The sequence below is a fragment of the Gossypium hirsutum genome, chromosome D01 (genome assembly GCF_007990345.1).
Source record: "Gossypium hirsutum isolate 1008001.06 chromosome D01, Gossypium_hirsutum_v2.1, whole genome shotgun sequence".
NCBI lineage: Eukaryota > Viridiplantae > Streptophyta > Magnoliopsida > Malvales > Malvaceae > Gossypium > Gossypium hirsutum.
In genome coordinates this window covers 2,623,502-2,649,607 of record NC_053437.1, presented here as the reverse complement: position 1 = coordinate 2,649,607, position 26,106 = coordinate 2,623,502, and the positions used below count along the sequence as shown (strand labels likewise).

General features: G+C 32.8%; 3 protein-coding genes across 6 annotated transcripts; 2 read left to right on the top strand and 1 right to left on the bottom strand.

Annotated features, from left to right (window-relative positions):
- Positions 1–2,196: 2,196 nt before the first annotated feature.
- Positions 2,197–7,678, top strand: LOC121213737 (uncharacterized). 2 transcript variants are annotated; one of them, XM_041086750.1, is made up of 9 exons: positions 2,197–3,224; positions 4,034–4,163; positions 4,693–5,177; positions 5,280–5,360; positions 5,510–5,614; positions 5,934–6,047; positions 6,411–6,494; positions 6,719–6,790; positions 7,119–7,678. In XM_041086750.1, exons 1-9 carry the CDS (start codon positions 2,904–2,906, stop codon positions 7,386–7,388), a joined length of 1,662 nt encoding a protein of 553 aa, XP_040942684.1. In that variant the 5' UTR covers positions 2,197–2,903; the 3' UTR covers positions 7,389–7,678. The 2 variants fall into 2 exon arrangements, with proteins under 2 accessions (XP_040942684.1, XP_040942683.1); XM_041086749.1 differs by having other exon boundaries at positions 2,199–3,224; positions 5,931–6,047.
- Positions 7,679–13,907: 6,229 nt separating this feature from the next.
- Positions 13,908–15,566, top strand: LOC121213736 (serine/threonine-protein kinase WAG1). Its single transcript, XM_041086748.1, has one exon. It carries the CDS (start codon positions 14,078–14,080, stop codon positions 15,383–15,385), a length of 1,308 nt encoding a protein of 435 aa, XP_040942682.1. The 5' UTR covers positions 13,908–14,077; the 3' UTR covers positions 15,386–15,566.
- A 3,424-nt stretch (positions 15,567–18,990) lies between these two features.
- On the bottom strand, positions 18,991–25,274 carry LOC121213735 (kinesin-like protein KIN-14Q). Of its 3 annotated transcripts, none has more exons than XM_041086745.1 (18): positions 25,019–25,274; positions 24,853–24,930; positions 24,670–24,738; positions 23,676–24,274; positions 23,417–23,585; positions 22,698–22,765; positions 22,399–22,609; positions 22,229–22,305; positions 22,057–22,156; positions 21,866–21,964; positions 21,603–21,779; positions 21,226–21,511; positions 20,979–21,140; positions 20,661–20,876; positions 20,525–20,562; positions 20,272–20,435; positions 20,059–20,184; positions 18,991–19,970 (listed from the first exon to the last, which is right to left on the bottom strand). In XM_041086745.1, exons 1-18 carry the CDS (start codon positions 25,101–25,103, stop codon positions 19,173–19,175), a joined length of 3,522 nt encoding a protein of 1,173 aa, XP_040942679.1. In that variant the 5' UTR covers positions 25,104–25,274; the 3' UTR covers positions 18,991–19,172. The 3 variants fall into 3 exon arrangements, with proteins under 3 accessions (XP_040942679.1, XP_040942680.1, XP_040942681.1); XM_041086746.1 differs by having other exon boundaries at positions 20,059–20,178; XM_041086747.1 differs by having other exon boundaries at positions 20,059–20,169.
- Positions 25,275–26,106: the final 832 nt, after the last annotated feature.

Sequence of the window (26,106 nt, the reverse complement as noted above, 5' to 3'; positions counted from 1 at the left end):
TAGGAAAGAGTTTTGGGTAAACTACATGTCACTGATCTATTACTAAGTTTACATTTTAATCATTGACTTCGAAAAGTTAACTAGGCTGTCGAGTTTTTGTTTTTTAAAGTCTGCTTAATGAGATCTAAGCACCGATTCGACGATTGGCACAATAGATAAATACCCATCAATTGCTAGAAAAATATACATTAGTTCTAAGTTGATTTGGCAATTAGTCTCGAAGATTAGAGGAGAAAGTTGTTAGGATTTTGGCTTGCAAATTCGTGATGTCCAATGTTGTTTTACGAGAAAAATGAACTATAAAAGAGAAAAGAAAGAAGAGCTTTCAATTGGTGTAAATGGTGCGAGTAGAGGTCATATATGATATGACTTAAATTAAAACTTCAAATAATCCAGTGATCATTTCGTAACTTTTTAAAATTAAGTAATTAAAATATAAATTTATTAATAATTTAGTGGATTTCAGGGGAAAGTTTTTACTGCAAGAAAGGGTCTAGTTTTGACTTCCAAATCTCATAATTTAAAAAACATTTTCTTTGTTAGTTTAGTTTAGTATGAAAAGGACATTTTAAAGTGATTTTATTTTTGTTAAATATGACTTAGAATATTTTTAAATTTTTTAAATGCTCAAATGGTTTGATTTATTTGATATTTTAATTTGTTTAATTATCTTTCATTATCTGGATATTGTCATTGGAATTTTGACCTATTTAAATAGCAATTATTTGTTGCATATTGAATTAATTATTTTAAAGGTTTAATCACATTTTAATCCTCAAACTTTTCTCATTTTCCCAACTAGGTACCCTAAATTCTTTTATCCCAAATAGGTAACTGAATTTTAACTCTGTCCGTTTGGAAAAAGTTACCTGACCAATTCGGCTTCGACACGTGTTTTAAAAGAAAGAAATAAATTATTTATACAAATACAAATAAAAAATAAAATATTTAAAATACATACATATTTTACTTTTATAAAGTAACATAAGGTAAAAAGACCATATTCTCCCCCCCCAAACAATAGGGTTTGCACCCCATATCCTTAAACCTCATCTGTTTTGAGCTTCATCTTCTCCATAGAATTAGGTTTTAGGTTTCGGAAAACGATTTCCATTTTTCAGAATTTGGTGCTTTGGTATCGGTGAGTCAAAGTTCAGGTATCTATTTAGGCCAAAAAAAAAAAAAGCTTAGGTACCTATTTGGGACAATGGAAAAAGTTTGGGGGACTAAAACGTCAATAAAACCTTATTTTAAAGATGAAATATAAAATTAAACAATAATGACAAAGGTAAACCTGCTGATCAAAGAAAACAAAAAGAATATTAAGTTCATTATATACATGAATAAAATTGATTTAAATAAACCAATAAATATTAAAAAAAATAAATATATATACAAATAAAATAATTGAACCAACCACCATGGCTTTAACCACTAAAATAGTAAAATTGCATATAGCTGGTTTCAAAAATTATAACGAGTCTTAGCTCAATTAGTATTCATATTGTTGTCAGTGCAAAAGAATGTGGGTTCGAGTATGCTGAAGCGTATTATCCTATGCGCTATTGGTAGTTCTAAGCATGGTATAAAAAAAAATATATATAAAATTATAAGTTATTAAAATAATAAAATAACAATTTAATTTCATTATAAAAGTGTTTATGAGTTGAGTCGAGATTAAATCAAAAATTTTCAGGTCTAAACTGAATTTACAAATGGTCTGTTTCCTTTTAAAAAAAATTATTTAAATTTAATTATAAAATAATATATTTTTAATTATTTTAAATAGTTAAAATTAAGATTTTTAAAATTAGACTTATGGTTGAAGTGATTAGGATACTAGTTTATTAGTTTAACTGTTTTAGTCCATCAGCTCAGTTTAATTAAAAAAATTATGAAAATTTTATGAAAAATAAAATTCTTAAAAAAATTATGGTTCAATTGATCTTATTCTCGATTTCTCAACTGATCCGATGCCTTTCTTCAGACCAGTCGATTCTTGAATTGATCGTTTCGATTCAATTTAAACAATCATGTATAAAATGAATCAAATTCATTAATTAGAAAACAAATATAAAATGACAGCAGCAGCATCTCATTTCATATATCATGTTCATAGTTTCATGATGTTAAAAACAAGTGGGTCCTCAACCCTTCCTTGTCTTTGCCTAATATGTCTCTAATGTCTAATCTCTAATGAGTGAGTTTCCGAGTTGAAGTTTAGCTGTGTGAAAAAAAGCTTTACCTCACTCACTCATTCATCCCTCCGTCTTTTTTCAACCACCTTTTTTCCACCTTTTTTTTTCAACTCAGAAAACAGAGCAGACCCCCTTTTTCACGAGCACCCACATAAAAAACCTCCCAAAATAATAATCACCAAAAAAGGAAATAAATAAATAAAACCTGTTTAATGTTTATGTTATAAATCATTAGGTTTTGTTTGTTTTCCCATTAAAAACCCCAAAATTTTATCCTTTTTTCTTTAATTTAATTTTTAGCTTTTACTCACTCCCACCCAACTCAACTGACCTTATCTTTTTTTTTTTTGCTTTACTAATGCTTTTTTAGTCTTAGTATTTTAGTTCCAGTTTTTCCAGAGTACAAAAAAAAAGGGGCATAATTTGCTTCAATCTTTTGTCCTTTTTCTTTTTTTAAATCCCTTTTTTTCCCGAAGCTTACATGTGAAGCAAAAAAAAAAAAAATTTGGGGTTGAATGAATGAACCCATCGTGATCGAATTTACTCTCTCAACTGCAATTCCTTTGATGGGTATTTCTTGTTCTTTCCTTAAATTAGTAAGAAGGAAATGAAACAAATGGGTTTTTTTCCTCTCTCCATTTTCTTGTTAAAAATTTGATCTTTTTTTGAGGTGGATCCAAAGAGTTTTTTTAGAAGTGGGGGAGAATGGAGGATATAGGGCTTTTTAAGCAAGGTTTTAAATGGTTAGAATCTCAGAAACATGTTTATTCCAAGGCCAAAACGGCGGTTACTTATTGTAGAGATAAAATGGGGTTGTTAATGGAGAGGCATTGGCCAATGGTTTGTAGTGGATGTGTTGGTTTCTGCAAGTTTTTGAAGCTGGTTTTGGTTTATTGGATAGATTGTTTAGTGAGAGGGTTTCAATCGTGTAGCAGATTGGGTTCGGCTTCTTTGCTTGTAATAATGTGGAGTTGTTTCCTTAGCTTGACTTCCATGTCCTGCTTGCTTTATGTGCTTTTAAGCATGGTAATGTGTTGTTTCCTTAAAATCTTGTGTTTTGCTTTTATTTTGGGATAGCTGCTTGTTGATTTCATATGGCTTGTTGATTGGGGGGGGGGGTTGAAAACGATTGCAATTTACTCAAAATGAAGTTGAGATGATTGATTTATTTGGATTTTATGCTTGTCAACCTTGATCTATCTTTGAAATTTGTTTGATAAGGTCATAGAATTAAGCTTGATTTTTCGATGCTGATTTGATGTGTTTATTAGGTTAGATTCTTAGCAAAGATGCTTGAATTTTAGCTTAAAAGTTTCATTTCTACAATCTGATGGTTGTGTTGATTGGAAATCATACCCTGAAGTAAGATATATCAAAATGTATGATATATACATGTATGTATGTATATATATTTATTAGAGATCCTTGAATATTATCCTCAGGCTGTTGTTCTTGAATATCCGGCCTTGTTTCTTTTGTCATAAACTATTTATGCATAAATACTTAATCTCGAATGAGCCATCGCTTGCACTACAAAATGACCTCAGGGAAGTTAAAAATCTTCTTTTCGACCCTACAAGTTATGTTATTCTGTTTGATAGCATTTTCTTTGATGACCGGACATGAAATTGAAGGAGCAAAAAGTTACCAAGAGGTTGTTAATTGTGGATATTTTCCATTTGTTCGGGTAAACATGTAATGTTTAGGTTTTTCTAAGACTTAGGTGGATTTATGCTATCCCGTTCCAACTTTATTCTACTTTATGGCATCGATCTTATCAGTGCACAACGAGAAATTTTAGAATGATGCTGACAGTCCGGTCTCGTTTGTTTCAGGGAGCTGCTGGAGCTGCTGTTCAGTACTTGGGTTACACACCTGGCCTCTTTATTGTAGGACTGTTCGGCATTTTGGTATTATGGATGTATGCTAACTTTTGGATAACAGGAACATTATTTATAGTTGGAGGTATGGCTTGTTTTTTGCTCTATTGAGTGAAATTTTCCTGTTGGTAATATGGCGTTCCTACTTTTTTCTTATTTTATTTTCATATCCACATGACACATGGATAGCTCTATCTATGGTTTCGGTGACATCTGCAACTATAGCTAATCATATGTTTTCTGTTTGAGAAATAGTTTATTTTCACAAAATTATCCACCTTAAGCTGTATGAAAATGGATTATGGCTTTCTTTTTATCGAGCATGTTCATGAATGATGATTCTGAGGATTTCCTGTGACTATCCATTATCTATTACCCATTTGATAATTCTCGGTGATCAACCAAAGCTCTTACCTGGCCTTTAATGTATGCAAAAGAGTACTACTTTATGTAATCCATATACTGTCATCTAATGTCTGGCTAGCATGTGAATTTACTTTAGATATACATATTTATTTTATGTTCTCAATGCTAAACGGGGTATGAATTGTATCTCATTTTGGAAGATTCTTTATGCTTACACTTGTTTGATGGAGTTATATGTATCTGCACAGGTTATTTGTTCTCCTTAAGCCATGCGAGATTTATAGTCTTAATAGCGACTGTGTACTCTGTGTATTGTGTCAAAATTCAAGTTGGGTGGATTGGTGTTTTTCTATCAATAAACCTTGCATTTCTATCGAACGATGTAGCGGATTATTTGCTGAAATGTTTTGATAACGTGAATGAAAACATGCACTTTGAAGAGCAAAAGGAACCCAAACCAGTTATGGAAGATGATTTGCCCGGACAATGTGAATACTCTATTCCCTCTGATGAACCGCAGAAGGTGTATTCATGCAAGTCATCGAGCACATCTGCTACTACATCAGTTATAAACCAAAAGGAGTTTTCTGCGAAAAGGGTGGTCAAGGAAGATACGAGTTCGACTGATGAAATGAAAAGAATATTGAATAGCACGGATCATTATGAAGCATTGGGGTTCCCTCGGCATATAAAAATTGACTCTGGAATCCTGAAAAAGGAATACCGGAAAAAGGTAGATACTATCCCGAAAGAAGCCTTAACGCATTTGTACATCCCATTTTTTGAGTATACCCTAGTTTTCTCAATTTATTATCTTGGAATTCTATTTTGATAGGCCATGCTTGTACATCCTGACAAAAACATGGGAAGTCCTTTAGCAAGTGAATCATTTAAGAAACTTCAATGTGCTTATGAGGTGAGCAACCACGTTCATATCATTATTGTTACTATATTTGCATCATTTTTCATTTTGAGTTCCTATTATCTCAAACTAAAGTTGAACAATGTCAACGGTTCGGGCAATCGGGACTTCTTTTCACAGCTTACGTTGGTGTGGATTTATAGGTCCTTTCAGATTCCACGAAAAAGAAGGACTACGATGAGCAATTGAGAAAGGAAGAATCCAAAACTAGGAGTGTCTGTCAAAAGTCCCATAGCTCTACACGCCAGGTAGTTTGAATTGAAGTTACTCCATTTTGTTTTTCTTGCATTATTATATATTTCCTTGCAGTTCAATTTTTTACATTGGAGTTTATACTAAAAAGCAACGACTGGATGATATATTTTGAATCTAGCTTCAGTGTTCTTATGACTCAGTTTTGCTCTCTTGCTGTTTGTTATATTATATTTGTAGAAAGATCTGGATTTTTAAGCAAACTGGAAAAAAATGTATTTATTTTATCCATATTGATGTCATTCCTAATCAGTTTAATGATACTGAGTTGTCGTATAAAACTAATTATCTTTCAACGTTTTCTCCTTTCAGCAGGCTACTTCAGATCACCGCTCTGAAGAATCGAGGCGTATACAGTGCACCAAGTGTGGTAATTCACATATATGGGTTTGCACAAATAGGAACAAGGCCAAGGCTAGATGGTGTCAGGTCAGACTTTCTCTACTTTCTGTTATGTCAAAGCCTATCTTTTGAAAAGCGTAACTTTTTGATTCTTGGAACGGAATAAGTCTTAACCATTAAACCTTTAAGGCATAAGCCTTTTGAGATTGGAATAATGGCTGCAAATAACTTAAGAAAACTGTAAATGTTACGACACCTTGTCCTAGAGCCTCTCTCAAGGCATGGTTCCATAATGCTGTTTAAGGCAATAGTCAAACTTTGTTCTCTTGCGCACTAAAATAGGCTTGCATGGAAGCACAAAAAGACAAGCACATTAACAAACACGTCTAGAAACTCATTTCATTATCCCTAAATGCATTTTGTAAATTTCTGAGATTAGTTTGGCTTCAGGATTGCTGTCAATATCATCAAGCCAAAGACGGAGATGGATGGGTTGAGTACAAAGGTTCCTTGGTGTTTGATAGGCCTCAAAAAGTAAGTTCCTTGTTAGTTGGTGCAAAAGCTTTGATCCGTTTGATTTACAACGTTGATTGATTCAACTGAATTTGGTATGACCATTGAGTTGTGGATGTTCTTTTGTCACCGTTGACGATTTTTACTATTTGTTTGAAGTTAAAAACACAAGATAATGAGCTTATCCTATACTAAAATGTCTTGAATTGGCTATTTAGCAGTTTGATATGTTTGCTGTCTTTTAGGCGGAAATACCACGGGCTTTTGTTTGTGCTGAAAGCAAGATCTTTGATGTTTCAGAATGGGCTATCTGTCAGGTCAGTGGTTCATGTTATGTTCCAACATGCATGTGTATGTATGTGTCATAATGTGCAAGTGTGAGCTGGCTTGTTAGTTAAATGATTCAAATCCAATCATTTTAAAATTCGGGTCCATTTCTCGTTAATTAAATGATTGAAATCCAATTTTAAAGATAATTCTGAAGATCAGATACGGTTTTGACGTATAACGTACAACCGAAAAACAAAGGGTCTGGTCTTTATCCCCTAAGAATCTTCCTCTTTAAGATTTTATGTAAATCGAACATGCATCTAAGTTGACCTTTGTTTTCATGACGTATAACTTATCATTGATGGTTTGTTGCAGAGAATGGCTTGTAGACCAAACACGCATCGGCCTAGCTTCCATGTAAACATGGTTGGTTTAGAAAAGACCCAAAGATCAAAGTCGAGCCGATATCCTTGGGATTTGGATGCTGAAATGATCGACGAAGATGAAGAAGAATTCGAGTTATGGCTACAACAAGCCTTGGCATCCGGTCTCTTTTGCGAAACCTCTAAACGTAGAAAGAGCTGGAGTCCGTTTAAATTGCCTCAGAAGAAAAGTAAAAAGCAATGGAGAAGATCTTCAACCTGAAAATCTGAAAAAGGGCATTTTTAATGAAGAAATTTTCTCTGCTTTTCCTTCCAGAAGAGAAAAAAAAAAAACACTATACCATGCCTCCAACAATGGAGTATAATGGTGTTTTGAAGGTGGAAAGCAAAAGAAAAAACATGGGGGCTGATCAGCAAAATGCCCAAGTTTTCATCAAATTTGGAGATGAAATCAAAGGAGAAATCAAGATCAAAATTGATCTGCTTGTATATTGATCCAAATGTCTGAAACATTCTTCTACTTAATTATTCGTATTCGATATTTATGTTCAACATATATTTATATGCAGTTATGGTGGTATGATCGTTTAAAAATTCATACATGTTTATCGAGTATGTATAATTATATATATCCATATCCAATATTTGTATTCATGCTAACATGGCTGATTTAAAAGTTGTATAATTATAATCACTGAAATTAAGTGAGATGGCAAGGTCTCTCTTATCCTAATCATATCCTAATCTATGATTGAGGGTTCGATTTTTTTTTTGGATATGGAGTAGCTTTAAAAGTTGTGATAAGTATCTACTCTTTTAATAGACCTACGAAATGCAGAGAATTGTTATTATTCCTTTTCATGTGTCGAAGGCTAGAAAAACGAAGAATACTCCCTGTAATTTCTTATTTTAATGGATTGGAATTTATTGAAGTTAAATGACGAAAGATGATGTGTTGTTATTATATTCCATCACCATATTAGAAAAAATTTACCATTCTTTTTATGGGATATTCCCAGAGCAGCCAAAGCTCAAAACGAAAAGAATATAATTGGAAAGTTGAAAATAATTTGTTTTTTAATTTGGGCAAATTAAACCATTAGTCATTAAACTATAGGTAAGTTTTGTTTTGGTCATTGAATTATTCAAAAGTTTTCATTTAAGTCACCATGTTGGTTAAATTGATGCTATATGACTTTCTCTGTTTACACTCACTACTTGCACTAATTGAAAGCTCTCTTTTTCCTGTTTTTCTGTAGTTCAATTTTTTTCATGAAACATCTTTGGACGTTATGAATCTGCGAACCAAAACTCAAATAACTTTTTTCTCTTATCTCTGACATTGATTGTCAAATCGACTTGGATATAAAGTATGTTCTACTTGTCAATGAGTACTGATCCATTGTACCGGTCGTCAAATTGTTACTTGAAGCTTGTTGGTGGAATTTAAAAAAAAAAAAAACTTAACAACTCAGTGACTTAAATAAAATTTTTTGGAATAGTTTAATGACTAAATTGTAACTTATTTTAGTTAAATGATTAAAACGAAAACTTACTTATAATTTAGCGACCAATGGTGTAGTTTGCCCTTTAGTTTACCTTTTTTATTGATTTTTAATTGATTAAATTGATTTTAATATAAGTATCGTTGAGGGAGGTTTAGCTCATTATAGAAGAAGTTTTTGTCATACCACTAATGCCATATAAGGGCATGAGTTTAAACCCCACAAAAAGTAAATGTTCACGTTTCCTTTGTGTGTTAAGCATTCCCACTCTTTGAACCCCTCAAGACTCTTCGTGGAGTCATGAGATAGAATCGAGCACAAATACCCCATGCACAATATCCTTCACCATTGAGGGGTCCATCGATTTTGACAGTCAATGCTACAAAAATTTCTTCCAAAACGAATCCGACCTCTGCTTCACACATGTAATTGGTGTCCTTAGTTCAATTGATTCAATCCATCACCCAAAAAAAAAAAACAAAGAATATTACATGTACTTTAACTTTAATTTTATTCCAATTTCAGGGGGTTTTGCATTTATTTTCCCTTCATTTTCATTATCTTCATTTGAGCACTTTTTTTTCCCTATATTCTGAAAATGCTTTCTGCCTCTACTGAAAATAACTGTAATTAATCAAGTTGAGGCATCCACTTCTGTATATAAAATCTTTGCTTTTTTTTCTTTTTGACTTTTCATCCAATTCTAATAATAGTTTTTTTTTCTAATTTGGATTTTAATTATTTTGGGACTATTTTAAAAATTTTATTTATTTATTTTAAAGCTCAAACTCGAACTCGATTAAGCTTGTGCGTATTAAAGCTCGAATTCAACTTGATAATTAAGCTTAGGGTTAATAATAAATATTAAGAAAAACAACATAATTTAATAATTTAAACTATTTAAAATATATACTAAAATGAAAAGCTTGATAAGGCTCACGAGCCATTTAATACTAAGCTTGAATTCAGCTCGCTCGACCTATTGTTCGAGCGCGACTCGGTAATTATCAAATCGAATTTAAAATTTTTTTCAAGTCGAACTCGAGTAGCTTATAACAGCCAATACCTCATTCACACCACCGATTACAAAATAATTTCAATTAATCCAAATTAGTAGCTAATTAGAGAGAATCCACATATTATATATAAAATTGAAATTACAGAATAATTTCAACTTATTAGACTTAATAGCTAACCCAATCATTCTTATAAAATAATCTCAATCAATCAGAATAAATAATTAACCAAAAAAATCAATAAAAAAGAATCCGCACATTTACATAAACTCGAATTAATAGTTAATTAATTGAAATTTATAACCTCAAAATTTTCAAAACTTCAATTTTAACCCAACGTTATCAATTTAATAATAAATATTTTTAATTGAATTTTAAAATTATTAAATATTATATAGAAAAATGTCGGTGATGCACAATACTACTTTCCATAAAATAATTTTAAAAAAAAATAGAGGGTTAATAATAAGAAGTTTGGAAGTTGAATAAATTGCATGTGAGTCCATAATATAATGTTAAATTAGTGATGGATAGATACATTGTATAGCAAGCTATACATTAAGGTTGGTATATAGTTATCTGTGCTTTTAACAAACAATTAGTTATATAATATATATATATAAAATATGAGTAATTGATAATAAAAAAATATTATTTATTTTATTATTGCATATGAGTTCAAATAATATTCATCTTTTTGAGAGAATATCTTTAAATTTACACTCTTTTCGAATTTAAAATTTAGTCTCTGTAATTTTGAGATATTTGATTTTTATATTTTTTTTTAATTTAAAAACTGATTGAGTTTTAGTTTAATGGATATTGGCATTGTTGTTGGTACCGGAGGACGTGGATTCGAGTGCACTGAAACGCATTATGCTCCTATTTAAAGATTGGGGAGGGGTTATGAGTAGTTGTAGGTATCGTATCAAAAAAGAGCAGATATGATAAGAACTTGTAATGAGATTAATGTTCAAAACAAAAGTCTTGCTCCCTCCGTCAATTTTGCATGTGCAAACTAACTTTTACGACCCTAAATTTTTTTTTTGTCTAATTGGTTTACTTGTTAAAAGTAGATAAGCAATTAAAAAATATTTTAAAAATTAAAAATTTTTATATTTTTAATAAAATTATAAAATTTGTAAAAAAAATTTAAGAACTTCTTAAAATTTTAAAAGATACGAAAAATATACAAATTTTCAAATATTAAAAAAAATGTGATATTTACTCCATGAATGATAATGAACACTCTCGAAACTTTAAGCTATTCGTCAGTTCATAATAAATCAAATTTGAACATGTTTTTTCTTTTAATTTTGAATCATATTAATTATATATTAAAAATATTTTTATGTAAAATTAATTATAAAGTATATAAATATCAGTATAAAACAATTTTTAAATAATGACACAAACTCTAATTTGGTTCAAATTAGATTTAATATATATTTATTCAAAAAACACTATATTAAAATAATTTTATATGAAAATGGACCCATTTTGGCAAAATATAAAATATAAAATGTATTAAATTAAGTGTTGAAATTTTTATATAGTGTATTTTGAACGAAAACAAATTACATAATATATTTAAATTTAATATGAATCGATTTAGAGTTTCTATCATTAAAAAATAGTAAATACTTGTCGTAAATGATGAAGGATAAGTTCACCAACACAATAAAAGCTTTAGCCTCAACATCAATAGAACATTATTAAACGTTGACAAATGGTTTTGTCACAACTCAAGCATGATATATTTGGAGTGATTGCAAGCACTTAATACAATAAGGAAATCAGTCATGGATGGTCCAAAGCGACGAGAAAAAATCGACAAAAGAATCAAGCATTCACCAAACTAGGGAGGATGACAAGAAAATCATCCCTAAAATCACTTGTAAAACTAAGATTACATGCATAAGCAAGACTAAAAAAAGTGCTACAAGAGCAGACAGAAATTTCTAAAATTGAAGACTTGTTAAACAATGAAAAAACAAAAAAAAAAATAAAACTTAAGACAACACGGGTCCAAATCGAAACGTGAAATCATTTATTATTCTAAAATACTTTCAAAACAGAAACAGATTAAGAAGTTGGCGAAGAGCCACCCACTTTCCAAGAAAAATTACTGGTGGCCAGTGGAGTTTTAGTGAATGACATGCACCATCATCTGTCCATCATAACTTGTGAAGACAACAAAGATACTCACAAAACAGATCTACAAACTGAAAAGAGAAAAAAACATGTATAGTGAATGAGAAGAAAAAAGAAAGAAAAGGTTGGTGGAAGAGAAAAAACGAGCGATAGCCAACCTGAAAGCTGGCACCGCCATTGAACAAAACAAAAAATAAGAAGCAAACGGGTTGGAGAAAAAAAGGCACTTGTAAAAGAAAATATAATTACATAAATTAAAAAAAAAAATCAAATCGTCAACATTTTGCCTAAAAAAAATGTTTTCTAGAAACTATGGTGCAAAATCTTCAGGTGTAAATGTCTATTTAGCAAAGATATATATATTATTCGTAATTCCGTAGAAGGTTGTCATTTCTTACATGTTGGTGATGGTGATTGAGACAATAATTATTCTCCAATTGCCTCACATGCCTTAAATTTAATCACCACCATACATCACATTATTACTACTTGTCTCTCTTTCACTTTACCATCCAGAATATCCCAACATGCATGTTAAATTTTGTATTTGGGGTTTAAATTGAATATTTGAATTTTTGAAGGAGGCAAAAATGTAATTTTTCTATTTCATTTAAGCCAAAAAAGGTTAAATTGAGTTGTTTCTATTTCAAAAGGATTGAAAGTGAAATTATACCATTTAAAACGACAAAGACCAAAACTCTTACGTGCACCTTACTTGGCCAGAAATCATAATCATTTTAAATTTCAACGATAGATTCGATTCGAGTGATGGATTATTCAGCTCTTTTTGTGTAATCATTTATTCTTAATGCTGGGAAAACAAATAATTTGTATTTGTGGTTTAGTGGGTATAAAAACGAGATAGAATTGGTTGATAGAACATGTTGGTCATAGAAGGGGCATTTAGCATAATGTTGCTGAACATCACCTTGCTTCATTATTGCTCCAATATAATATATATAAATAATTTAACATTTGGTATATTATCAATAATTTTTTGAATTTCACAAGTATCATGATGCCGAAAGTCATTAGTGGAAGTTTGAGAGTGCTGAAAAAGGATGAAAAAGATTCGATAGGGCTTCAATAATTAGGGAATGCTTGAAGTTTTTTTTAGAGATAAAAGGGGTTTATGTTGAGGAGCTTGGCATGAACTCTTTTTAGATAAGTATCCTATTGTGTAGAACATGGAATGCAACCGATGAAGTTTTGAATGTTTTGCTAAGATGTGATTAGATGAGACTTGGTCTTACTCTTATATAGTCAGTGGTAGAGTCCTGAGAGACTTTATAGAATGTGATTGGAGAAGTTTTTGAGTGAATCTTTATGTGATTTAGTGGTTGAATTTGACAAACCCTTCCTAGTAAAAGTTGTAGTGTTTGACCTTAACGATGGTGAGACCATTTGGCAATATGGTTAGTTAAAAGCCAAAGGAGTGCTTGAAGTCTTCTTAGAGATAAAAGGGGTTTATGTAAAGAAGTTTGGTGTGACTCCTTTTTAAATAAGTGTCTTACCATGTAGGACACGGCACAGTGGAGTTATGGAGTTTGTTACTAAAATATGACGATATTTTATTCTATTTTTATAAAGTTAGTGGTAGAGTCTTGAGAGATTTTATGGGATGTGATTGAAAAAAAATTTCAATGGATCCTAATGTGATGTAGTGGTTACTCACATAAGAAGCATATGAAACTTGAGGAGCCTTTCTTAATAAAAGTTGTAGTGGTTGACTTTGACGATGATGAAACCCTTTCGTGATATGATTAAGCATAACAATGTTTCAGTTTTTTAATATAACTTTTGCTTTTTCTTTAAACTGCATCCTAAATGACTATGTGTCACCTATTAAATTATTTGATACATTGTTACTAGTACTCCACAATCATAGGTATAAGAGCTGATATGTAATTGTCGGATGTAATAAGAAAATTAAATATATTAAAAATGATATATATGATAGCTTTCTCACATTAGAAGAGATTATATAAAATTATGATTTCATATATCTCTAACTCTTTCGAATAAGAAAACGACATATTAGATTTTTCCTCTATTTTTTCGACTATTAATATATAATTCCCAACAAATCTTTAATTATTCTCGAAATTCGAGATTGGCTAACAACTTTTCTATCTTCCATGCAATTTTTTTTTTCCTTTTCTATTCCATGGAAAAACCGCTAATGGGTCAACCGAACACCCCTCTTCTCTCTTGTCTATATATATAGAAATTTGCTGCTAAATCCTTACTCTTAAGAAGCTTTAAACTACAAAGCCATGGTGGACGAAGAACCTTATTTCCCTGACACCGATACAGACTTAAGCTTCACTTCCGCCATTACTGACACTACCTTAAGCTCCAGCTCTCGTTCCAGTTCAGCCTCTTCTACCCTTTCCCTATCCTTCAAGGAACCCCACCTTTCTTCTCCCACCATTCACCACCGCAAATGGGATCCCCGTTTTTCACCCATTAAACTAGTCACAACCGACGACGGCAACCTCCAACTTCATCACCTCAAGCTTATCCGTCATTTGGGTACCGGAAACCTTGCCAGAGTCTTCCTCTGTCAACTCAAAGACCACGACGGCGCCTTCTTCGCTTTAAAGGTGATCGACACAGAAGCATTAACCGCCGAGAAACTCTCTCACGTTCAAACGGAGGGTCAAATCTTATCCATGGTGAACCACCCGTTTCTTCCGAGGCTTTATGCCCATATTCAAGCTTCTCACTATACTTGCTTCCTCATCGATTTTTGTCCTAACGGTGACCTCTTTTCCCTTCTACGTAAACAGCCCGGGAACCGGTTTTCTTTGCCGGCGGTCCGGTTTTTCGCCGCCGAGGTGTTGGTTGCTTTAGAGTATTTGCATGCTTTGGGGATCGTTTACAGGGATCTTAAACCTGAAAACGTATTGTTACGTGAAGATGGGCATATCATGTTGACGGATTTCGATTTGTGCTTCGTGGCTGACGTGGTTCCCGCTTTTAAATTCGTTCGCCGGAGAAGTGGTAAGCCGAATCGGAATCGCTTATCCGGCGGTTGTTTTGGTCCCGCCGCCGGTTTGAACGATAAAGGAGAAGTTGTTCCCGTAGCTGAGCCGGTAACGGCTTTTTCACGGTCATGCGTGGGGACTCACGAGTATTTAGCGCCGGAGGTCGTCTCCGGTGACGGGCATGGTAACGGCGTTGACTGGTGGGCATTTGGGGTGTTTGTTTACGAGTTGTTATACGGAACGACGCCGTTTAAAGGGGCTAGTAACGAAATTACTCTTCGGAACATAGCTTCGAGTAGCAGGCAAATGAGATTCGCCCACGCGCCGGGCGTGGAAGAAGCGGGAATTTCGGAGGCAAAGGATTTGATTGAGAAATTATTGGTAAAAGATCCAAGCAGGAGACTAGGGTGCACCAATGGTGCGCAGGACATTAAACGGCACCCTTTTTTTGATGGAATAAATTTGCCCTTGATTAGACAGTACAAGCCGCCGGAGGTAGTGGGTGGGGCGGCGAGGGAAAGGGGGCAAGTTGACCGTGTGAAGCGGCGGCGTTGGCTTCGGAAAGGACTTAATTGTATGATGATGAGAAATTGAAATTAAAGCATAGTAATACTGGTAGAGTACAATTTTATTCATAATAATTGTAAAACTAAAGAGGAAATAATACGGTTTTAATATCGAATTTATATAGATTAAATATTAATTTTATTAAAATACGATTTAAATTTAATTTTATTAGTATTATATAATAAATAATGTTTAATCATTTGTGATAATTATAAAACTAATTATTATGTTAATTATTTTTCTATTAATAATTTTTAATATAAATATTTATTATTTATGAATATTTTCATAATTTCACATAATTATATTAATATTAAAGTCTCATTCTTTAATTATAAATTTGAGCTTTTTCGAATTTTAATTATGTTAATACAAAAGGAATGGAAACATAATTACATAGTTGACGTATTTTATCATCACGAAAAGATATTTAAAATAAAATATATATATTTTACATGTCATGAAAAAATGAAAAATACATCACAAAAATGTCATGTAATTTTTGGTATTTTAATGTTGGAGAGGCTTTCATGGCCAAGTAGTCAATTTGGTCCGGCGAGTACGGTTCGATTTGGAGTAGTTTGAGTTTAATTTTTTAAAATTTTTTAATTGATTTGCCTCAACTTATTTTACTATTTAAAAATAATAAAATATTTCAGAATTAAAGGGCTTACAGAATGCGAAATATTAGTTATTGGGTTTGCTTCTGTAAATATCTTGAGAAATAAAAATATTTATATATTTTATAATAAAATTCAAATAAAAGTACTTTTTAATAGTGAAAATAAACTATTTAGATGGATTTGGACGAGAGTATGCTCTGAAAATTTTTATAACCAGAGCATGACCGTAGAAAAGTATTTTCTAGCTATAAAATAGCTGCAAAATCTATGGTCGGTCCACGACCCTTGGATATCGAAGGCGTCTTTAGGATGATCTCGTATGAATTTTCTTTCTTTTTGTTGCATTTCGCTCAAAGAGTTGAAAGAAGATAGTGTATCAAGCTGTTCGCAAGGGCCAACTTGATCCTCTTCCCGAAGAATCTCACATGGAGAACTTAAGAGAACCGCTGACTCCAACTACTGTCCATGTACGATCCATACTAGAAGATTGTGATTTCTTACATGTTGGGGATGGTGATGGACACACTTATTATTCTTCAATCGGCTCACATGCCTTAATCACCATGTTATTTCTCTCTTTCACTTTACCATCACAATATCCCAACATGCATGTCTTACACTTTCAAAGTAAATTTAAAATTAATTCAATTAGACCAAAATTTTGTTTGGGCGGAGATAATAGAGGGCGAAAGCTAAAAGATTTGAAGTTAAAATGATTTAAATTGAATAATTGAAGCTTTTAAGGAGTAAAAGTGTAATTTTCCTATTTGACTTAAACTAAAAATAAATAAACAAATTGAACTGTTTGTATTTGAAAAGGATTAAAAGTGAAATTATGTATAACTTTCAACGATAGATTCATCTAACATTCAGCTCCTTTTCGTAATCACTTATTCTACTATAATATATAAAATTATATAATGATTTTTCTTTTAATTCTATGATGAAAGCCAATGATAAAGTTTGTTTTTAGGGTGCCAATGATTGAGGTTTGAAAACATTAAAAAATATTCAAGAGATGGGGGAGTTATTAAACCTGTAACCGAAATGTGAGAGGGTTTGAATAAAAATATAAGTTCAAAAAATGGATTTTGATAAAAAAAAATAAGGTCTGTTTAGAAAATGGGTCGGGTCTCGGGTAAAATTTTTTGGCCTGGGCCCGACTTGAATTTGTAAAAAGAAATTATTATTTTCTCACTGATTTGCTATTGTTTTATCGTTGTTTTGCTGTTATTTCACTATTATGTTGTTATTGTTTGGATATTATATAACTCTTATTTTATTGTTAATTTTTATATTACTTTAGAGACATTTGCTTGTTAAGTTATACTCATCTTAGTGTTAAGTATAAAAACTTTTTTTTAATTTATTTTCAATTTATTGAGAAATATTTATTTTAATGTTTTTAGTGTTTTCGATGCATTATATTTTTAAATTTTTTATATAAAAAATAAAAAATTATATGGGACGAACTTAGGCAAAAGTTTAGATCCAATTTTCAAGTTAAGTCAAGCCCGAGCATATCAAATGAGCCTAGAATTTTATTAGGGTCCACTCCGATCTATGGACAGGTCTAATTTATATAGAGGTACTTGGCGTGAATCTTTTTTACACAAATGACTTATCATGTAAGACATGGAATGCTATTAGTAGAGCGTTGGGGTATTCTACTAAGATATGATTAGATGAGATTTGGTCTTACTTTTGTAGAGTCAACACTCAACAGTAGCATATTGAGAGACTTTATCGGATGTGACTAGAAAGATTTTAATGTGATTTGATTATTGCTCATGTGAAAATACATTGGAATCTAGTGAGCCCTTTTTCGTGTGGGTTTGGATGAACAGTGTAGTGCGGTGCAGTGTGTTTAGCTTATTTTTTGTCTCAGGATACAATAATTATTCTCACCACCATCAACACACCACTTATCCAAACCCACCATTAGTAAAAATTGTAGTAATTAACCTTAATGATGGTGAGTTTCTCTAGCCGAGATGGTTTGGTATAGCAATATTCCATTTATTTTTATATCTAATTTTTGTTTTTTTTAACTATACTAAAAAAATTAATATTTATGCATCATATTTTAAATTTAATAAACACAAAACAGGATAATAGAAATATAAAAATCCATTTATAAATTATAAAAATTAAATTAAATATTTTAAAATTTTTAAACCGGTTTAAATGGTTTTTAATTAGGTTTTTACTTGATCCAATTGATATTTTTACCGGTTCAACTGATTTTATACCAGTTTAATTTTTTTTCGATTTTTTATACCGACTAAATTAAAATGGGTTTCATTGAATTGGGCTTCAATTACATTTTTCAATTCTTAAGGTGGGTGAGAGTTGGAATAATTGCATCGATAATTACACAAAATCTAATTATCCTATGACTTTCTAAACACTCGTCGTACATGATTTAACTTTAACAAATTAGTTTTTATACAAGTAATTTAAGTTATAAAAACTATATTATAAGCATAATGATCACAAATGAATGTTTGAGACGATTATAGCAAAAAAAGAAGAAGATTAAATTGCATTGTACAGAATGATTTTTCCCTTTTTTAAGTTTGAAATCCTTATTTCATAGCTAAATGCTCCCCAATTTGCTTATTCATGAATAATAAAGAATTCAGTTAATATACTATTTGATACTGAGGTTTTTTTTTTATCTCTATTTGATATTTGAGTTTGACTTCAATATTCATTTTGCTAATGAATTTTTTTTTTCAATTTGATAGTCCTTTTATCCTAGTCACGTACTTAAGTTTGACTTCAATGTTCAAATTGGTACTTGTAAATTTTTATGTTTCAATTAAGTACCTATGCTTTTTTTTTTTTACTAAAACACATATGCCAAACTTTCACTTGGTCTGAGTATCAAATTCTACATTAAACCTCAACGCAAGTACCAAATGGTACATTTCTCATGTTTTTGATTAAAAAAAAAATGGATTTCAAGTATTCCTTTGTGAAGATTATCAAGACCTCAGGATCACATAATTTTAAACAATCCATTTACTATTAGCAATCACAAGAAACCAAACACAGCATCATCTAGGAAGAGATCTCTACACACTTTTGTTTTGTGTTTTTTTTAAGCTGTTGCATAAGGCAACAAAGGAATACATATTCAACTGTACATTGGATTACAATAAATAGGAATGAATCTTAAAAAGCTGTTAGATTGCAGTCCTCCCAATATTCCATGCTCTCTCCTTTTCCTTTTGGTTTTGTTTCTGCTGAATTTCCTTGCCTCCTTTTCTACCATTGCCTACCAGTACTCTACTGGCCATCCGCCCTCGACTTCCGATCGAAACTCTAACCCTCTCCATCCCCACATTTAGACCTCTTCTCAAATGTTGCTGCATTGGTGACTTTAGTTGAACTTTCTTTTGTAGGCTTCGTCTCAATATGCTGCTCAGCTTCTTACCCCCACTTTTCGTTCCTTTAGGACTGTTGCATACTGTTTGTTCCGGTATGAACTCGTCTACCTCTTCTATTATATCCGGTTGTGATGGCAATGGGTGAAATGGTGGTGCAAGCTGTGCTGAGCTAGGCGTGCTTGGCAATGGTATTAATGAGTTGCGCCTTGGAGCTGAGGATGCTGGCATTCTACGTATTGTCGGGCACATTGAGGCTCTTCCTGTTCTCGTGGGGAGTCGCAGTTGTTCAGCAACCTCGGGATTGTTTTCTTTTTCTACTGGATCAATGTGCTTGAAGGAGCCATCTGTTACAGAAAGAGGCATAGAAGGCCTGAAGCTATTCTCCGTAAGTGGACGAGTAAGGTTTACTTGCTCTTTCATCAATGTACCATTTTTAACTTCATTTGAACTCTTGTTAGTACCCAAAAGTCGTGTTGCCAGAGGTGGTCTAACATCCTCGTTCTGCTGTTTCTGCTGCTGTTCAGCAATCCTTGTATCGACATGCTGACGTGCCAGCTTCCTCTCAATGAGTAGCTGTGACTCCAGTTCTTTCACCTGGAAAAATGAGATATATGAGGACCATGAAAAGAGATCTATTAGGTACAAATTGAATATTTTTCGATATTGTTAGATAATCAAATACCTTTTCTTGCAGGTTCTTGTTTTTTAGGTCTTTATCCTTCATCTTCAAGTCTAATCCATGAATTGTTTCCTCCATCTTCCTGATTTGCAGATCTTTGATCTTCATGTCTTGCTTTGATTTCTCAACCTTTTCAAGTACAGGAAAAAATGTCATTGGTAACATCAAAATGACAAAATAAGCTCAAATATATTGCCAATAAGTTGTTAGTTGTACCATCTGTTTCCATCTCAGAAGTTCCGAGGTGTCCATTTGCTTCTTCGCCGGACCCAACTCTATCCCTCTAACTCTGCTTGCAAAGTTCAGAGAGCATAGGGTCTCACCAAGGTCATTCTCATTTGGACTGATTTGTACAAACATGAGAGCTTTAGAATCTCCTCCTACAATGAACACAAACCTTGTCATTGTTTTTTTTTAATCATTTATATCAGAGTAATTTCACCACAGGGAATAAAGATAAAAAGTGTACCTAAAGAGTCTTGAAGCAAATGCGTAAGCTTTGAATTCCTGCATGATTAAAGTAAAGTCGAGTTTAAACCTAGGAAATAGAGCTGATTTCTACGAACTTAATAGTTAAACAGTACTCATCTCTGTGTTTCTATAACCTGAAAGGAATATGGGAGCTTTTGGTAGCAAGAGCAGATATGACATCACCAAGTGCAGACAAAGATCTGTTGATATTTTGAGTTTCCTTGAGTCTTTCTCCGAGCACGTCGGTTTTTGCTACTCGTTCGCTTCCTGCTAGGTCTACCAACCATAACTTGCTTTTAGTGCATTCCCCATTCAACAAATTCTCTCCCTTAACCATCACACAATGTATACTGCATCAAGAGAGATCATTATGCTCTAATTTCAGCTTCATTTAAAGACATTTTTGTGCAATGAGAACTGAATTAATTTAAAATAGAATTTGATCGACGGACCAGTGGGATCTGCTGCTATGCTCATTAGCATTGGTTGAGCCAACAGCCCTTGCGTTACTGCCAGTCTGTAGAACTTCCCACACCTCATTCATGTTGTTTACATGAGCCTCGACTAGCCCTGGTACATGATGCATTCCTTCACCCACCTGCCTTATTTCAAGTCTACAATGAACAACATCAATTTAAAAGGATATTAGCCACATTCTTACATAGTAAACAACATGAATGGCTTAAACAAATTGCATACCTTTTTGCCATTGTGCTTTGCTGCGAGCCTGACACCAGTAAGTCTCTAATCTGTTCATTGTAGACTTCTAATGCACTGACAGATATCTCATATCGATATAACTTCTGTCGCTCATTGATTACGCGAAACAATTCCTCTAGAGTCCTAAAATTAACTCCACGGGCTTCTTTTGTACCTTCCATTGTAAAAGTTTTTCCAGTCCCTGTCTGGCCATAAGCGAAAATGCAGACATTGTAGCCATCTAGAACTGAGGTAGCAAATGGAGCTGTGTCTTGAAAAACATCAGCTGAATAAAGCAAAAAAAGTAAACATCAATAAGAATTTCGTTGATATTGATTTTGCTTTATGTCCAAAACAGCTATGAGTCATGGCATTACCTTGCTCAGCGTGAGGGCCAAAAACAGCATCAAACCTAAAGGTTTTCTTGGGAGCACCATTTGATATCACAGTGAGTTCACCATCTTTCGCAGATTCGAAGTCAATAGCCAGTGAAGCTCCCGCTGCTATTTCTTCAGAATTTAGGGGCCTACACCGACAAAAGACTCTTATGTTCCCTGCAAGAAACCGAAAATTCAGTTTATGCTCCAAGTTTCCAACCTATTTCAAATACTTTATATATTGAATAACCAACTCGATTAACCTTTCAGTTCTAGAACCTTGTTGTACAGTTCTTTCCTTTCTTTGGCCCCTTTGAGATATTTAGTCTTGAGATCTTCATGCAAATCTGCTTGCTGGTTTACTTTTGGAAAGATAAACAAGATTGTATAAGAGGGAAGAAAATATAGCCGAAAGTTTGAGTATATTTGCTTGTAAGTTGTGTTGCTAACTTACTTCTTGACTGAATTTTAGTCCCAAAATCATTGATATCCATGATACAATTCTTATAATGTGATACCTCCTCTGAGAGTTTGATGCGTTCCATTTTCATTATCTGCAAATTGGAACATCATGAAATTTTGGTGTGTTTCATTTTATTTATGCATCATTGAGTTCCAATTTTTACCTTTAATTTTCTTGTCATGTCCCTCAATGATGAGAACCATCTGCTCTTCTCCTTCACTTGTCCCTCAATCGCAAAGGCTATACATAAAAGCAACATCATTTCATTCCGTATTACAACTATAAGGTATTTACAGCTTATCAAAAGGAAAAAAAGAGAAAGAAATTCTTTACCCAATGAACCAACATGCATTGATTTGCGCATAAGCTCATTTTGGAGTTCCTGTAAAGACTTGCAAGCTTCTTGACACTCTTTAGTCTTGAGTTTGTTCTCCCTCTTAAGCCCCTCCAAGGCACTCCTCATCTCCGCTAATTCCTTCTTTTGTCGCTCATAGTCCATTTGAAGAATTTGATATTTCACTTCTATCTCACAGTCACTAATATCCTGCAAGTGATCATATTGTAATGATCTCAACTCCCAATTTTGAGCAGTTCTATTCAAACACTGAAAAAACTATAGGAAGTTTCCTTACTCTTGGTGACTCATGACCTCCCACCTTGTCCATTCCCATGATTTCCTCTGATCCAGCTTCCTTAAAACCTGTTGCACAAATTCATGCAGCAAGTTATTTCTTATTCTTAACAATAAATAAATGCTTTTCAGGAAATTATATCATATAAAAAATGTTTCAAACCCTTCTAGCTTGTAATATGAGGTTTGCCCGCAGAGAACCTTAAATAGCCATGCCCAATGTTACATAGATTCGGGTATATGCTCCTCTTCCTCTTTTCATCCATTCATCTCTTATCTTATTCCTTAATTCATTTTCTTCTTTACTAGAAAGTTTTTCTCCTTCATAGACTATCTCGCTGTACAGAGAGATGAGCAAACCATAGGGACAGAGCTTAAAAGAGCTGCTGGCGGGCTTACCCCAGATACAAACAAAAGGACGACTAGTTTGCCTAGAACAGGAGTGGGTCGCCAAAAGGAGTGGACAAACTAAGTGAAAATTCTGTTGAAGACCAGATGCCCAACATGGGTATGGATACTTTTTTCTCTAAATTTTCTATATATTTGGAGGATCATGCGCTGATACCTATGTCCAAGTATGTGTCAGACTAAAGTGTCAGACACGGGTACTTTGGGGAATATGAAGTCGTAATACATGATAGAATATGTCTACATTTCAAGTACTAAGGCAAAATAAATAAGCAGAGAGAACAGAGATACGTTGCCAAACTATAAACTTACTTTCAAGGGAATCTTTCCTTACAGTGATGCCACATACAATTGGACTCCCCATTAAACCTTCAAATCTAATGAGCAAGCCCCCACCGCTATCAACGAAAGTTCTAATGTTAGAAATAACCAGAGGCTTATTTGCGCCTACCTGGCCATATATGTCTAGACTGGTCACAACCTACAACATGTTCAATCAACTTTATCAAATAATAACACTCACTCATTTAGTATAATGTAATATCAAAACCATTGAATCCGATTTTCTTACCTTCTCTTCTTGTACAAACACATCAAATACTCTAATTCCAGGAGGACCAGTAGTGAAAACTATTTCTGCAAAATGCAGATCAATAGCATAAAAGCCACACTCTAATGTCAAAAAGTTGTATGAGAAGTCACCGAGTCGAGCTGTGTTGTATAATGAATTTCCCCCTCCATCTCCAACAATTCTATCAGCAATTATAACATCACCACCCACAAAGCAATCGTCGTTTGAATAAATTACACCATCCAACTCCACTGCTCCATTTAAACACCCCGCATTAATGCTTATAGCAGGATAGTCTTCATGCTTATGTTGTGAATAGTCTGCAGTTTCTCTTAATGGCAGTAGCTCAAAGGAAGATTCGGGGGACAGTTCTTTGTGGAATGTTTCGCACACTGTGGAGAACTTTACAGTGGGGGATTTCTGCTTAGCTTTACTATTATCAGATCCCTCAATGCCATTCTCTAAAGAAACCTCAATTGAACACCTATGTTTCTCCAAGAATTCAGGGGAATCTCCATAGGCTTTTGACGGAATATCAGGTGATCCAGCGCATATAACAAGGTCTGGTGACGTTAGAGAAAATCCCAGCATAGATCGGCCTGAAACCAAATTCTTATTAAAAATTACATCCTTAAAACACTAGCTGTCATGACTCACCAACAGCAACAGGTAAGGTACTACCACTTTCGTGAGCAGAAGCCAGTATTGTAGTAGGCATCCACTGACCCCTTAAGCTTTGTCACTTTAATGTGCAGCTCTCCGGCTTTGAATACATTACTGTCCTTTTCACAACCATGATATCTGGTCTAGCTTAGATCAAATGGTATCATGATTGCAAAAAGGACCTGGATTTGAATCTATTGAGGAGATAGACAGCATTCAAAAACGGTACCGGTTTATGGACATGGTGCCGGCGCAGTGCGACCCAGAAAAGTGGTAGTACTCTACGGACTCATATGACACTTGAATTCATTTCTAAACAAAGGGTTTTTACCATCAAATTCTCTAATAGGCGTACTAATTACATTTGGGCTCTGGGATTGCCGAGGATCAACTACATCAGCTAAAAAAAAAACAACCCAAGATAATTTAGATAAATACAAAATAATAATAAAAAATCGAATTCAAACCCAATTTTTCATTTCCAAAAATTAATCAAAAAAGAAGAGTAAATCACCAGAATCTTGTTTAGGAGAAGAAACTAAATCAGACAATGAAGGGTTCTCTGAGGGAGATGCCATAGCTGCATCAGTATCTGCCAAAGAAGAAGTAAAAGAAAAAAATAAACAACTAAAATGAAGTGGGAAATTGACGGGATTTGATTTGATGATCGAAATTCTTACAAAAAGAGGTGTTTTGTTGCCAAGAAACGTCGGTAAGAAGAAGAGGGTCAGTCCGAAGATGATGAAAATTGTTGGAATCTTCCATTAGTAAACATAAAAATAAAAAGAAAGGGATCAATGATTTGAAATGAGAAAGGGAAATCTGTGCTTTTGAATTGAAAGTTGAAACAATGATGTTAATTATTAGAGAAAAATGAAAGAGATTTTTCTTTTAGGTGTCTCGTTTAAAGCTAAAGGGGGAAAGAATTTTGCGTTACCGTTGCGGAATTTTTTTTGTTTTGTTTTTCAAATTTGAATCACTATAGCGGACAGCGTGTCACGTGTTTCACACGTGCCGTAGTTCACTGTTTAAAATTTTCATGATTATTTTTCTCCTACACGCTCCTTTTTTTTTTTTAATTTATTTATTTTTAAAAAGGGATAAATCCCAAAATGATACATGAACTTTGATTCAATGTGTAATTTGATACACGAACTTTAATTTGGTGCAATTATCTACATGAAACTTTGATTGTGGTTCAAATATATATATGAAACTTTAATTTTGAATCAATCATGCATATCTAAAGAAATAAATACATCGATTTATTTTTATATTAGATAAATATAATTATATATGTATGCAATATATAAGTATAAAATTATATTATATTAATAATTGTGTTAATAATTTATGATAATTGAATCAAATCAATATTTCATATATAAAATTGCATAAAATCAAAGTACACGTATAATTTTGAGATTTATCCCTTTTAAAAAAAACATCTAATTGTTATGTATTTGTTGTCTTTTTCTATGTACTTTATCATCAAATTTTTTAAGGGAAAATTTAGTGGTATTTGAGTTTTTTTCAAAAAAAGTAATTAATTGTCCAAATATGTTTTTAAATTGATTTGCCTATCGATCACGTAGTTTAAAAATATTTTATTATGTAAATTGAATTCGAGTCATACTTGATCAACCAGATACATAAAAATCTTTGTCCAAATTCAATCCAAGTCAAGACAAACCATTAATCACTAATTGCTTAAATCTTTATTGACATCAAATTTCGAGTTTAAACTTAATTAACCCTTTTCATGTAA